Consider the following 15,974-nt stretch of genomic DNA (forward strand, 5'->3'; position numbering starts at 1 on the left):
AGCTCGCGTAAAGCAGGAAGTGCGGTCGCGCCTCCGTCCGTCCACAGACGAGAGACGAGGAGCGAAGGAAATGCTAGAAAAGAGCTCGGGTAATGCATCGCTAAATAAACCCACGGCGTCCTAACGACAGAGCGCATATTCTACATCCGAGCGATACGGGGAAACGGAGCTGTTTGCGATCGACCGGGGAGCGAGGTGTGAGGCTTTCATCCGCATCGACTCGATGCGTTTTTTTTACGTGTGTGTGTGTGTGTGTGTGTGTGTGTGTGTGTGTGTGTTGGGGTGTCGTCTCGCTTGCCTGTTTATTCGGATCATCCGTACGATATTTTATGCTACTCGTGACAGCGTTTATTATCATGACAGCCTAGTTTTTTGGTCTAAAATAGAGCTTCGTCTTGAGCAGATATTGCTATACGTGTCGTTTATACGCAACGTTATCCATCACGCTAGTATGAGTGTAAATGATGGGCAGATGATTCCCGTTTTTTCCCCTCTTGACATCTGCAGTACCGCTTGTTTTCCATAAACATGGATATCCACTCGGTGTATAAATGTAATGACCACTGGATGTTTCAGTATGGGAGGGTGTTTTGATGTCGGGCCTTATTTTGCAGGAATCAGCTGCACACTGTCACGATTATCAACATCAAGTGTGTTTATATGCTTCACTTTAATAACACTGCTGGTGGGCAACGGTTCGATCATAAGCAGTGGCTTGCAATCTTATGTCCTGGTCATTCTTGTGTAAGCTATTAAGAGGATGTCCGGGTTATTTATATAAATGAAGCATGTTTTATGTCCACTGAGATATCTGGCACTATTACTTTGATGACAGTGAATCATATTTTATCCCTCCATTGTCATTATTATTGTTATCCAACGTGGACTTACTGCTTTTAGTAACACTATTATTTTTAGTGGCGAGTCTTATTGCATAATATGGTAGTTTTATTACTCCATTACAGTAAATGAATGCGGTTATACAATGATTTTAAAAGCGATACAAATGCTACCATAATTCACAAGTACTTGAAAATTAATGTTTATTATAATTATTTATTATACGTTACTGTAAGACATTGTTGTTGTTACTTAAAGTGAAACAAATGTCAGCTAAAATAAAATGCTCCAATAAAAAATGTAAACAGTTAAAAAAGCAAAATGTATTACCTTTTAAGTAAAACTAAAATATAAATATTTCACAATAACAATTAATAAATAATAGTATTTTAATATATAAAATTAACAAAACTAATATATTGTTATTGCTAATTATTATTATTATTATTATTATTATTATTATTATTATTAGAAACTTTTTCTCTCGATTTATATATATTTATTTATTATATATTTATATTATAGTGAAATATCTTGGTCTTTTTCTGGATAGGTTTCTTGAGAATCTCTGTATTTAGACATAACATTAAATATGAACTGTATGAAACTCATATACAAATCTATATTTTATGACCTATCATGTTTGTAATCTATTTTCTGACCTGTAAAGCAAAACTGTATGTAATCATATATAATTGATAAAGTAAAAAAACTGTATGAAATATTTAATTAAAAATATATATAAATATATATATATATATATATATATAAAAATAAATATATATATATATATATATATATATATATATATATATATATATATATATATATATATATATTAATTTCTCAAGATGATTCTTACTCTCCAAATCACATTTGCATTGTCTTCTTGTTTTAACTTCACCACGGAAGTGAATTCAGTTGGCTGTAATTGTTTTGTAATGTACAATATATTGTATTAACTTAATTTAATTCAGATTCATTCGACAGAGCACAAGCTCGTGGATGGATGCAAAATAATTCCAGTCTCCCTCATTTAATTAAGGGACAAAATTCTCATGTAGTCCACTGAACTTCATGCATGTTAAGACAGAAATGAGCACGGTCACGGGGAATCGAGTTGACAGGTGCATTTCCTCACAATTAAAAATTGAAGTCTTCTCTGGTTAGCCGCTTGGATCACGTACACTGCATTACATAACATTATTTAATTAAAATCAAGAATTTAGTTTTTAATTGAATGATTCTCATAAACTTCCTCTTTATTTAGAAGCATGAGTCTTAAATACCGTAAATGCTCTAGTCTCTAATCTAATACATTAATGTCATCGTGGAGGACCCTTATTGGGATCGTTTGAGGATAGCGTTCAGTTCAGCTGCTTATGTGAGTCATAGATGGCTCTTAAAGGGATAGGTCACCCACAAATGAAAATGTTTTCTATTCACTCTTTCTAAAACCATATATAATGAGATTTAAATTATTATTTACAAAAATCTCACTTGACAGTCGTGGCAGTGTTACGTTAGTGTCATTGAGATATTATTATAGTTTTTATTATCATTTTAAATTAGTTTGTGTTCCATTTTAGGTTTTAGAAATTCTGCAATTCTTTTCATATATATATATATGTGTGTATATATATATATATATATATATATATATATATATATATATATATATATATATATATATATATATATATATATATATATATATATATATATATATATATAATAATATATATTTATTTATATTTATATTTATTTATATATTTATGATAATATTATATTTATTTATAATAATATTATTATAGATATGTATATTTATTTATAGTAATAATATTATTATATATAATAATATTATTATTTTATTTTATTTTATTTTCCGTTCCTTGTTTATTATGTTTGTTTTAAGGCATAAGGTCAACCCAAATCAACATGACAACTTTTGTCTTGGCAACTAACCGAAATAAAAGTAATTTGATTGATTGTATTGGATTCTTACTTGAGTGGCAAATTTTTAGTTAAGGTTTTAGTTAAGTGTAATAACTATGAGCCACGATCTCGATTCGCCTTTATTATGTGGAAGGCGTTTTGTTATAAATAACTCCTTTGTGTTCTGCCGTTTCTGGGTGAAATATTCTTTTAATACGTCACCAGCCTGTAGTTATTAATATGGGATCGGTACCTGACACGGTTAGTATACGTAATCAGCCTTATCTGCTCTTATAGTTTCTGTTACGTGTCCTTCTTTCCCTTCCTCAGAGAAGATCGACCAGATCACTGTGAGCTACAGTCCACACCTATAACACCGGAGAATACAAGATCACATTCCAAGACCCATCTAACTTACAAAGTAAGTGACTTTTCTTCACTTTATATTTGACTGACAGAACATTGCACTAGTTTAAACCAGCCCATAGAGCCTCATGTAATGCCATAGGAGCGATTTTCCAGTTTGCGCTCTTTTTGTATTTTAGTTTACTGAAGTACTGCATCGGTTTCTTGTTTGTTTTCAGCACAAACATGAACACTCACGAGTCTGAGGTGTACACGGTGGCGCCGGAGATGCCGGCGATGTTTGACGGCATGAAGTTGGCGGCGGTCGCCACCGTTCTCTACGTCATCGTTCGGTGTCTAAACTTGAAAAGTCCGACAGCTCCGCCGGACCTCACTTACCAGGATACGACGCTTAACCACTTCCTGCTCAAGTCCTGTCCTGTTCTGACCAAAGAGTGAGTGCAACACTTCAGTTTATCACTTCACTGCACTTGCTGAGTCTACTGAGTAAACCACGTCTCAGAATAGCTTAGAGGCTGTTCCTGAAGCTGCGCCGCTTTTAGCACATGGTTGCAAAGACTAATGCAGCGTTCCTAGAATCTCTTACATAGATGCTCTCTGCTGTTCTTTTACTGTTTTTTTTAATTTTTGTTTAAAAAAACGTTTATAATGTAATGACTTTTATAATGTTGCGGATTATTTCTGATTCCAATAAATGCAGTTCTTTTGGGAAAAAAAAATAAATAAATAAATAAATATAAAATAATATATAATATATATATATATGAAATATATATATATATATATATATAAAATATATATATATATATATATATATATATATATATATATATATATATATATATATATATATATATATATATATATATATATATATATATATATATATATATATATATATTATTATTATTTTTATTATTATTTTTAATTTACTTATGCCTATATATTTATATATATATATATGTATGTAATATATATGTGGACTGTAAAATATTTCTAAATATATAAAACACTTATTTTAAACTATTAAATCTTGGGAATACCATGTTTGCTTTGGACATGCATCAAATATAAAAGCCATTAGGAATATTGTAATCGTTGTGTATCAAAGATGAATTGATATCTTGAATTAGCTTTCATTTTTATTCGCTCCATTTTAGTTTTAGTATTTTTTGGGGCGGGATACTTAATCTGTGCGTCTTTTTAATGTTAACATTTCTCATTAGTTTAATGTGATGTTTATATTTTACTTTCAGCTTTTCTATGAGTGCAAAACAATAACAATACTACACTGTACTTTGTAAAGGTCAGTCCTCAAAAACACTATGCACAGGTGCGTCCATCTAAGCTATAATGCAAAGTAGGGAAAAGAGAAAGGACGTTATTCCTCATACAAAATGAGTTCAGTTGTTGTTGAGCTACAGTTTAGACGCTTTTAAATGAGGTTGTATAAGTGTCAGAATTCACTGTTTCACCACAGAGCAGTGTTTACCGCTTCTTTCAAACACAAGGCTCAAACACGAAAGACGCGAACGGTAATTTTATAGTTGAGATGGACTGTACAGTCTGTTTTCTGCGATATGCTGTAAAATGTAAAACCTGTTTGCATCAAAAGAAATTCGTTAAGTCAGTGATGTCTATATAAAATGTAATTAAAGTGTCTACTTTTAAGGTTTCAAATACATTTTTTGGAGAACGAAATCTCAAAATTTGGTTGAAATAATATTACGTTGTCATTCAGTGCCACCATATTTATGTTAAAAAAAATAAAAAATAAAAAATATATATATATAAAATAAATATATATATATATATATATATATATATATATATATATATATATATATATATATTATAAATAATTTGATTGTGCTTCAAATGAGTTTACCGACTAATGGGTAATACCTAGAATAGTGGCAAAATAACAATTTAAAGCAGTATTATACTTATTGTGTTTATGGTTAAAACCCCTTTCCTCTTCGACCCATTTGCATTTCACTCTTGGAAGTAGTTTATATATTTTCTTTCATGAAACGTAGCAGTTTCCACGCTCGAGTTAGTGTGAAAACGGTGACGCTTCGGGAGTCCGTCGCTAGCCGCGGCAGCATATGGTTACTGTACGGTTTCCACCCGAGGCCAAGACAAAGCGTGCCTTTTCAATAACGTCTGCAGAAACGTTTGTATACCTGCGCCGCCATTGTTAAGAGCATAATACGCCGGCTGGCTGATTTATCAAGCCTTTGTTATTCTTTTTGGTCGTATTAGACCGCGATCTGCCGTTAAAAACGAGAAGCGCGTCTTCCGGGGGCACGCGTTGACCTCAGAAGCGTATGTCTGTTGCACGGCGCGGATGGGTGTTTCTTTTGTAATCCGGAGTGACTCCCGGCTGGTTATGTAATCGTTATTTTCCAGTACATCTACTACACTAGGGGCCAAGAGATCAATCGACAAGCGCGGCCCATTGTCTGCACGTCCTTATCTCCTCGGTGGCACAATCAACTTTTCCCATGTTTGTCTGGCTGGAGGATTTTCCAGCAAAACGCCTTTTAAAGAAAACAAGCGCTCGGGAGTTTGAAGCTCCGATGGTTATTTTGTCAAGCGTTGATGATAGCCGCTCATGCCTGCGATGTTGCATTATGGGAGCGTTATTAGGCGTGCCACGCCAACGCGCGCTTCCTCGCTTTGTTTTTGTTTTTTTTATCTTTTATGCTTGCGGATGACTGAGGCTCGGTCGACAAAGAGAGGTGTTGCTAAAGACGCAGTACTGGGAACGAAACAAAAGCCTGCTTCCAGTCGCTTCTGTTGTTCGTTAAGTAACAATTAAGCCTCGTTCGTCAACATTCCAGAGGCTCACCTGGTTATTTAAAGCTCGTGTTGATGTTCGCGTCGCTTAATTTATCTTCTCTAGGGTTTTCTGAACTCAACTCAACTCGCCAAAGCTCTTGGCGCTTATCCGCTCGTCGTCTTATTTGACCGTGTCACCGTGAGCTGATTAAACCAGGTCGGGTTTGGCTCCTTGCATCTCATAACCGATATTTTAAGGATAATCGCATGCAAAAGTCGCTGGTGATGTAGCTGCGCTCGAGGCTGTATCGTGAGAGTATGTTATGTAATGCCTAAGGAGGTGTGGATGGAAATCACAGTGACAGAGAGATGTGAAAGGCTTTGGGTGGATTTTGTTTAGAGCTGTTTTTAGGCTGGCTTCGTGCAAACGAGCGTTGTTTTTAAAGGAATAGTTCACCCAAAAATGTTAGCGTTTACTCACCATTAAGTGGTTCCAGACCTGCATGAACACAAATGGGTATATTTTGCAAAAGGTTTGTAACCAGGCTGTTTTTGTCACCATCGACTTCCACAGTATGAAAAAGATAAATAAAAAAATACTATAGAAGTCAATGGTGACCCAAAACAGCCTGGTTGCATGCTTTTTTGCAAAATATCTTTCTTTGTGTTTGGCAGGACGAAGAAATACGTGCAGTTTTTGGAACTTCTTGAGCGCGAGAAAATTTTTATTTTTTGGGTGAACTGGTCTTTTTAAGTGCTTCGGATGTCTTTTTTAGTTAGCCAAGAAAAAGTTGGGCCAAGTGAAAGAGGCAAACATTTTTAAGGAATGTTACAGCTCGAAATGGAAAGCGAATTAAGTCGTCTCTCCACAGTAATATTCTAAACTGTAATATTCAGACGCTGGACGGTTGTAAAAAAACATTTCACTGCATGTCGTACCACGTATGTGACAAATAAAATTTGAATTTGAATTTGGATTTGAATATTCTAGAATTTTGGAGTTCATCTGAAAAGTCTCAAATTCCAAAAATCCACAATCAAACAGCAATATTCTATAAAGTTCAGCATTGATGGTAGAAGAGGACTTCTATGTCCAAATCTGGACCTGAACGGTTGCTTTTAAAATAAATCAATAACAGGTACAAAAGTGGCAAAGCGATTCATTTGAATGTCGAGGTCGACCGGTAAAGGTTTTTTTTTCTCTGGCTACATGGCTCAAAACTTCGAAACATGAGACCTTTTTGGGAGAAGGGGGGGAAAAAAAGATGAGCTGGTCTGGATGTCATGACAACAAATGCCACGAAGGAAACGTTTCAATATCATGCCTTTGTTTTCATTTCAGACCATGATGTAAAAAAAAAAAATAATTTGGTGTAACATGTTTATCAACATAATTAGTGCTCTTTGAGTACAAATATAGGCGGCTCCGGATTGAATCCCCTCCGGATTAGGATTTTCTGAAAAGGTGTGACTCGGAGGGTGATATTTCAGAAAGGTACAAATAAAGAGGTACTGTTCTTGAAAACTGCATCTTCAAATAGTGATTTTGTAGAATGCTAAACTTAAAACAGTGAGAAAAAGAGTAGTGAAAGAGCTTTTGATGTCACTAGGTGATTTGTGAAAATCTGCTTTACGTGCGATGTTGTTTAAAAAAAAAAGATTTTAGGAAGCATTTTCTGTTTAGATTTTTTTTATTTTTTTTTTTTAGTTCCTTTCTGTTTATTTAATTTTTTTATGCTTACCAAGGCTGTATTTTTTTGATCAAATATAAGGGTGATTTTATGAAACATTAATTTAAAAGTAAAACTGTTATTTTCAGCTTGAATATATATTTTAAAATTTAATTTATTTATGCAAAGCTGAATCTTATTTCTTATTTATTTATGCAAAGCTAAAGTCTTGATCCTTGATCACATGATCCTTCAGAAATCATTCTAATATGCTAATTTATTGCTCATTAAATATTATTATTATTATTATTATTATTATTACAGAAGTTTAAAACGTGTGGATGGATAGAATAGATGGAGAGTTCAATCATTTTCAATAATGTTTTTTAGCTTATTATATTTTTGTGTTTTATTGTGTTAGTTAACCTGGTCAAAATAGGGTTATATAAATAGCTGCTTAATTCGAATGCGCAATAAAAACCTGTTAAAAATCCTTAATTTAGTTTTCTGTTTTTGCAAATGAACTCCTCATATATTTCTTTAAAGACAAACAACTGATTTTAAAAAAGAAAAGCACTGCCTTACTTCATTCCTGCCCACACAAGTGTATTATTTCTTACCGCTTCATGAGCACGTTTCACCAAAGATCATGCGTTTCTCACTTTTGTGAGTCATTCCTGTCAGACCAAGCCACCTACGAGCTTCGAGAAGGGTCAGTGTGTAATTGGTTGAAGCCTCTAATTGGTGGGCGGGCACCCGGGTGAGCGGGAATGTGACCCGTCCCAGCGCCCAGATCCAGAAACACAACCTGAACAACGCTCGTTGTTCATAATCATCAGAAAAATCCGCTCGCTCGGCTGTTTTGACGAAACATGAATCTAGAAACGCGGTCATAACCATCGCACCGACAGCAATTTCCTTTTGTTTTTCAAAATGGCCTATGGGTCGTTCTGTTTAAATGGCAAAAAAAACACATTTCAGGAACTTCGTTGGCTAAAATGTTTGATTGCATTCTTAAAAAAACAAAACCAATCATGAATGGGGGTAAAAGCCAAAATGTTAAAGGGTTGGTTCACCCTAAAATGTCATTTAGCGACGTATCTACTACATTTCTAGACCTGGATCATTTCAGTTTTGTTGTCGTTTACGGAGAGTCAGATATCTCTTGATGATTGCTGAACATCCATGTTTTATAGAGGCCTGTCAAAAGGGCAATTAGTGAGGGGTCCATAACAATATCTTCATATTTATCAGTAATATCTGTTGTGGTTCGTTTCAAGCATCTCATTGTTGCTCCATGAGCATTGAATTTTTTTTTCTTATTGACGGTCAGGCAGTAGCCCCTATTCGATCTATTGCAGATTTGTATTTTTACGAACAATTTATTTTGAGCGCTATATGGTCTTTTTGAAGTTCGTCTCCAAATCTAATGCTGCGTTTCACATTCTAGGTACATTCCTCCTCTACTGTGGGGTAAAAGTGGTCATCTGCAGACGGCCCTCTATGGAAAGCTGGGCCGGGTCAGTTCACCGCACCCGTTCGGTCTGCGCAAGTATCTGCCCATGCAGGACGGGGCCACGGCGACCTTTGACCTCTTCGAACCCCTGGCGGATCACCAGTCCGGAGGTCAGTGCCACACAGTTGGGTTTATTTGGCCTGAGCTGGAGCGTAACGCTACACTCCAGTGAGGAAACCTGATAAATGACAGCCTCTCGTTCAGGGTCAAGAAGAAAGTATCGTTTAAATGACATGCGTTGTTAGCTTGATCATCATTTTGAAGACGGGGTATCATTTACAGGAATTTGCTTATCTATAGGACATGCCTTTTTGCTTTTATGTATTGTGACTTGACCTTGTTTCCGCCATGGAATAAAAAAATATAAAAATATCACTTTTTAGCTCACAATCCTTTAGTCTCGCTGTTCTGATCTTACAAATCTGGATATTTTTTTCTTGTAATTCTAATATGTAGAAGTGTGATTGTATATTTTAAACTATATATTAGTGTGTTAAATCACAACTAATCTCATCCAAAATTAATGTTTTCGTTTACATGTGGGCTGTGTATATTCATTACGTAAATGTAAATACACACCCATGCATGTGTATATATTTTAGAAAAAAATATATTAAATATATTTCTAATATAAATAAAAATATTATAGAATTTTTTTAAAATATTAATAAAAGATTAAGACATGTAAATGTTTTATATATATTTTTAAATTATTATTATTATTGTTATTATTTATTTTTATATTAAATAAAAAATATATATATATATATATTATTATATTATTATTATTATTATTATTATTATATTTTTATATTAAATAAAAATTAAAACATGTAAATGTTTTATATATATAAGTATTATATTCTTATTATATTATTTAATTATATTAATACATTGAAAATACGTGTAAAATATATTATTAAGTTATATATATATATTATATATTATATATTTTGTTGTTATTATTATTTAATTTTAATATTAATAAATAAAAATTAAGACATGTAAATGTTTTATATATAAGTAATTTCTGAGGATAAAATTACAAAATCACATTGAAAATAAAAATTATTATTAAGTTAAGACATTATTGCCTAACATGTTTTTAAGAGTCAGTTCAGAGATAGCGCAGGAAAAATGTAATTGTGAAATAAATACATGCACCTGTACTATTGCTGTGTCAGTTTCATTTCTTTTGCAGCTATGTTGTTATACAAACGATGTACTTTGCATTTGCTTGCTCTTTGCAAATATTGTGACACATTACCTGGAAAGGAAAAGATAAACAGTGCGATAATGTTGAGTAACATTTGTCTCGGTACATTTGCATTTATAGGCTTCCGTAGCGAGCGCTCTTAATGCTTTGTGTTGCTCTGACAGAGGACGTCACCATGGTCATCTGTCCTGGCATCGGGAACCACAGTGAAAAGCACTATATCCGCACATTTGTGGACCATTCGCAGAAACAGGGCTACCGCTGTGCTGTGCTCAATCACCTCGGGGCCTTGCCGAACATTGAGCTTACCTCTCCTCGCATGTTCACCTATGGTACGGGACGTGTCTGAATTACGAGCTTATTCAGGAACCTGCGTGTTTCTAAAGAGATGCAGCGAACGAGTTATAAACTTTTCAGTTCATTACACGAAGCAGTAATCTGTGAGAGCATGTACCTTTTTCATTTTTTTTTTTTTAACTAAAAGAGAAAATTTAATGTAAATTTTAACTTAATTGTGTTTGGACATTGTGTGTCATAATTTAAAACTCTAAAGCCACACCTTAGCTGTCAATACATACATTCATGCTATTGGCAGCTGTTTTGTTTTGTGTTTTTACTTTGCCCAGTTTTTTTGTTTAATTTTTTTTTAATTTTTATTTATTTTATATATACATTTTATATGATATTTTATATATATATTTATATATATATATATATATATATATATATATATAACGATTCATTGTGACATTAAATGTTCAGCAAGACACTGACATTTGCTTTAACCTGCGAATATATGAATATATGATGCTTTTTCATTTGTGTATTAGTTATATTTATTTTTTCATTATTACTGAAATATATGTATACATACAAATTTTATTTTATTACTTTTTTTGTTTTGTTGTGTTTTATATGTAGTATATTTCACTTTTTAATATATTTTTCTTCTTATTTGTTACATTTCAATCTGGCTTTGTTTTATTTTGATATAGTTATTTAATTTTTTTATTAGATTTTATATTTTATTTTTGTGAGATTTGAATTGAATGTGAATTGTCACGTAATTATGTAAATAATATTTAATCTCAAATTATTTTGGCCTACTTAAAGCCATATATTCACGGTATATATTTATGCATGTTATACATTTATTTTACTTCTGCTTTAATTTTCAGTTAAAATTTTATTTCATCAATTTTTATATTATCATATATTCCTCTTTTTTGTTTTGTTAGACACATTATAGTGCCGACTTTTGACAGTATTAACAGTATTATTTTTTTATTTTTTTATTTCTCCTCCGCAGGCTGCACATGGGAGTTTGCAGCAATGGTGGGCTTCATCAAAAAGACCTACCCCCAGACCAAACTTATCGTGGTGGGCTTCAGTCTGGGCGGGAACATCGTGTGCAAGTTCCTCGGAGAGAACCGAACCAACCAGGAGCGGGTTCTGTGCTGCGTGAGCGTCTGTCAGGGATACAGTGCACTAAGGTGAGCCTTACATAACACCTGACGTTGCTCCAGAGGGAGTGGGACAGGAAGCCATGGGCGTGCTGCCCAGATAAAACCGCTGCCAGCTCGCTCGGTACAAGATCATTTCATCCCTCTGAACTTGAGATAAGGGCTGACGGCGTGTACATTGTAGTTAGTGATTTTTTTAAAAAGGCACAGATGGTCTCGGTGTCGTCCGCCTGCTTGACATTTGCGCAAAGTAATCACGCTCCGTTTGTGCTTTTGTACCGAGCATACCGCTGTTGGCTGCCTGTAGTGCTTGCCCGATGGCACGGCATAAACGGCGTGGGAACTTCTAGGGTGTGTTCGGATCCTCCCAAAGTGTTAAACGCCTTTATTTCAACACGTTGCATTTCGACATCTGTATACAAAGGTCCAACAGCAGTAAGCGTAATGAGCATCGGTCGATGCAGTAAATATCGGTCGGCATGCAAACCAAAGCCAAAAGAACTGTTGTTATTTATTAACCAAAAGAAAGCCGTTGCGTACGTTGCACAGCGGCTGTAAGGATGTGGACGTGTCGACAATAAACGGCGCCATAGCGACGGCTCTAACAACTAAACGTGGAAGAAAGGCGTCTCGCATCGCTGCGAGTGAGCGATCAATCATGTGACGTGTGCGGCGAGGGAATGCAGAAAGTCTCCAGCCACACCTGTGCCTCTGCGGGGCGGTGTGTGAAGCGGCTCGGCACACTTGGCGCTGATGTCGGTGTGCGGCTCTGCCTTCAGGCGGGATTGCTAAATCTATAAAGCCTCTGCTAAGCTGCTCTGCCTGATTATCTGGCAGATTATTATATTCGGGATCCCTTTTAATGCACCTTATGAATTTAGCTAGAACTGATATTAAAGGGCCCGTGCATGGCATTTAAAATGTTTAACAAAATTAAACATAATATCAAAAACTATAAAAAAGTATGATATCTATCTATCTATCTATCTATCTATCTATCTATCTATCTATCTATCTATCTATCTATCTATCTATCTATCTATCTATCTATCTATCTATCTATCTATCTATCTATCTATCTATCAGTATATGATATCATTTCCAGTTAACTTCATAGGATGCATTAGTAAGGATCTTGAATATAAAACATTTCTAATAATAATATCTATTTTTTCAGCACTACATACATACACGTAATATATTAAATTACGTTTAATATATACAATAGTAGCATACATATTGTATGTCTATAATATTTTCTGTAATATTTGAAATTGCTTTGTGTGTGTGTATGTGTGTGTGTGTGTGTGTATATATATAATATATTTATATATATATATATATTATTAATATATATATATATTTATAAAAGTATATAAATATATATATATATATATATATTATTATTATTATATATTCATAATAATAATTTTTTACATATTTATAAGTATTTATATTTATATTATATTATATTATATAGGCAGACAAACAATACATATAAATGAAAATTAAACCGTAAATATATACAAATAAAACATTTTTTTTATATGATTGTATATGATGGTATCGATTTTTATTTCCTTTTAAAGCTATTATTTCAGTGTCATTGTAACATTACAAACTTTTAAGTGTATGAACAGCAGACTTTTATGTAGATTAAATGGCATCGAAAACCCCTTCTTTTGTGTGTGTTTCAGGGCTCAGGAGACGTTTCTTCAGTGGGACCAGTGCCGTCGCTTCTATAACTTCCTGATGGCCGACAACATGAAGAAGATCATTTTGTCCCACAGGTACTGTGGCTCTCTCCCTCGGTGGTGGATGTGATTGGTGTTGAGCGCACGGCTCTGATATTCACCGTTTTGAGCTCGCGTCTTCTTTTACAATCAAGCCATTAGGAGACCTCAAAATAACATACGCTAGTGCTTTCTCTGATGACACAAAAACAAGATAAATGTACTATCTTCTGAGTGGTAAGAGAATATAAATCTAACCACTGAGTCAGCCAACGCTGTGTTTTGTGGTTCGGCAGGAGCGTGTTGTTCGGAGTGGGCTCCACTAAAATGATGGACGCCGATCTGAGCCGGCTCTACACTGCCACGTCTCTCATGCAGATCGACGACAACATCATGAGGTGAGTGCAGGGAAGTTGCTTCATGTGTGTTTTTTTGTTTTTCGAATTCTCTTGTGAAACACACATTGAGACACATTTTTGATTTCTAATAGACCACACAGTGAACAAATAGTTCATGCTATTTTTTTAAATGCTATATATATATATATATATATATATATATATATATATATATATATATATTATATATATATATATATATGACTTAAACTCATTTTCAGAGAAAAAAATATTTCTTTTTTGTCAAATATTTTGTCCTGTTATAAAATACCATAGATTGTCATTAATGCAGTAACTAACCAGTATCATTTTAGTATAACTGATATGCTCTAATAGTTTTTGTTAATGAACTTTGTTATATTTTTATATATTGTTACATTTTGCTGTCACGGCATAGGACATACATTTACATATACACATACATATACATATACATATACATGGGTAGTTGACTAATTAAAGTGGACTGTGTCCTATGGTGTGACAGCAAAAAGTTTGTCATTTTTGTCATTCTTAGAGTTATAAATAGCATGAGAGAGGTTAATCTTCAATGTTAGAGGTTTTTTATTTTTTTACATTTGTCACTCCACAGCACACATTGAAACGTCACACACACACACACACACACACACACACACATGTTGGCATTTGTGGTTTATGGGGACTTTAAATATTTAAAAATAAAATAATTAAATTTTATTTAATTTTTAAAGAAGCAAAAGGTTTTCATATTGTACCAACAAACCTACCCCTTACAGGAAATGTGTTTTGCATTTTTAGAGTTTCCAAAAACATTTATGTGTGTTTATTATATATATATATATTTATATATTTATATATATATATATATATATATATATAAATATGCAGATAAATGTGCCTCTATATGCTGATGCATAATATATATATATATATATATATATATATATATATATATATATATATAATTTATATTTATTTTTAATTATGAGGATATTGGCAGTGTCCTCATATAGCACCTGTCATACCCATGTCAGATTTTTGAGCACAATATATAGTAAAGAATAGTAAATTTATAAATGTGCAAAGCATAATAAATTATGGTAACGTTTTAAATTAGTAAAAATAAAATCTTCCAACTCGCTGTATGTTAGTAGGCAGTGTATTTCTAGTCTGTCAAGTTGTCCATTTGTTTTCTAGAAAATTCCACGGGCACAACTCTCTGAAGGAGTACTACGAGAAGGAGAGCTGTGTTCATTACATCCATAATGTGAGTAAAATAAGATTTATCTGTCTAGAAGAATAGCTTTAGAGAGTCTGCGTGGTGACGTCCCGTCTATGACTCGGTGTTGCAGATAAATGTGCCTCTGCTGCTGGTGAACTCTGGAGACGATCCGCTCGTGCACAACTCACTGCTCACCATTCCTCGCACACTCGCAGGTATGGCACGCGTCCCAGCTTGGTGCAACTTTAAAAAGACATCTAAAAGATATGGGCAATGTATTTTTATTTTTTTTTTACAATTTTACGTTTACCCAAGAAAAGGCGCTTGATCTTGACGCCAGATGTGATATAAAACATTTTGATTTCGTTTAATAATGCATTGCATAGTTAATTAATTAATTTGTTCAGTTGTACAGTGTGTATGGGTACATGAGAGTGTGAAAAGTTCACAAAAGTGATTTTATTTCTGTAGTGAGCACATTTAATGTAAGTAAAATGTGTGCTTTTAAGGTTTTAAATACGTTTTTGGAGAATATAATGGTTAAAACAAATTCATTCAGTGTAACAATATTTATGCAAAAATTCTAACGTGATTATTCTGACCTGTACATATTAAAATATATAAAGGAATAAGAAAGCATATTAAACTTGATTTTTTAATTTATTTATTTATTTTTTTAATGAGTAAAAAACCTAGGATAGCAGCAAATTTAAAACAATGTAGAATTAGCACTAATTATTATTTGGGGTGAAAGTAATTTGTCTTTTAATGTATCAGAATGTATAAAAATAGATTTTTGTTGTAGGTATGTTTGACAGGATTGTTACACTGAATGGCATTTTAGTGGAT

At 33.3% G+C, this 15,974-nt stretch overlaps 1 protein-coding gene across 5 annotated transcripts in view; it reads left to right on the top strand.

Annotated features, from left to right (window-relative positions):
- The window catches only part of abhd2a (abhydrolase domain containing 2, acylglycerol lipase a), a 20,217-nt gene continuing 4,243 nt past the window's right edge, over positions 1 to 15,974 (top strand). Inside the window, exons 1-10 of one of the 5 annotated variants that reach the window (XM_043244625.1) lie at positions 3 to 195; positions 3,073 to 3,196; positions 3,360 to 3,575; positions 9,046 to 9,221; positions 10,492 to 10,659; positions 11,637 to 11,820; positions 13,488 to 13,580; positions 13,820 to 13,921; positions 15,101 to 15,170; positions 15,256 to 15,340. In XM_043244625.1, the coding sequence (XP_043100560.1) occupies positions 3,367 to 3,575; positions 9,046 to 9,221; positions 10,492 to 10,659; positions 11,637 to 11,820; positions 13,488 to 13,580; positions 13,820 to 13,921; positions 15,101 to 15,170; positions 15,256 to 15,340 (1,087 nt within the window). In that variant the 5' untranslated portion in view covers positions 3 to 195; positions 3,073 to 3,196; positions 3,360 to 3,366. Of the gene's footprint in view, positions 196 to 3,072; positions 3,197 to 3,359; positions 3,576 to 9,045; positions 9,222 to 10,491; positions 10,660 to 11,636; positions 11,821 to 13,487; positions 13,581 to 13,819; positions 13,922 to 15,100; positions 15,171 to 15,255; positions 15,341 to 15,974 lie in introns of all 5 variants that reach the window. The other 4 variants (XM_043244624.1, XM_043244626.1, XM_043244628.1 and 1 more) reach the window with 4 other exon arrangements.

Source organism: Puntigrus tetrazona, chromosome 7 (genome assembly GCF_018831695.1).
Source record: "Puntigrus tetrazona isolate hp1 chromosome 7, ASM1883169v1, whole genome shotgun sequence".
Taxonomy (NCBI): domain Eukaryota; kingdom Metazoa; phylum Chordata; class Actinopteri; order Cypriniformes; family Cyprinidae; genus Puntigrus; species Puntigrus tetrazona.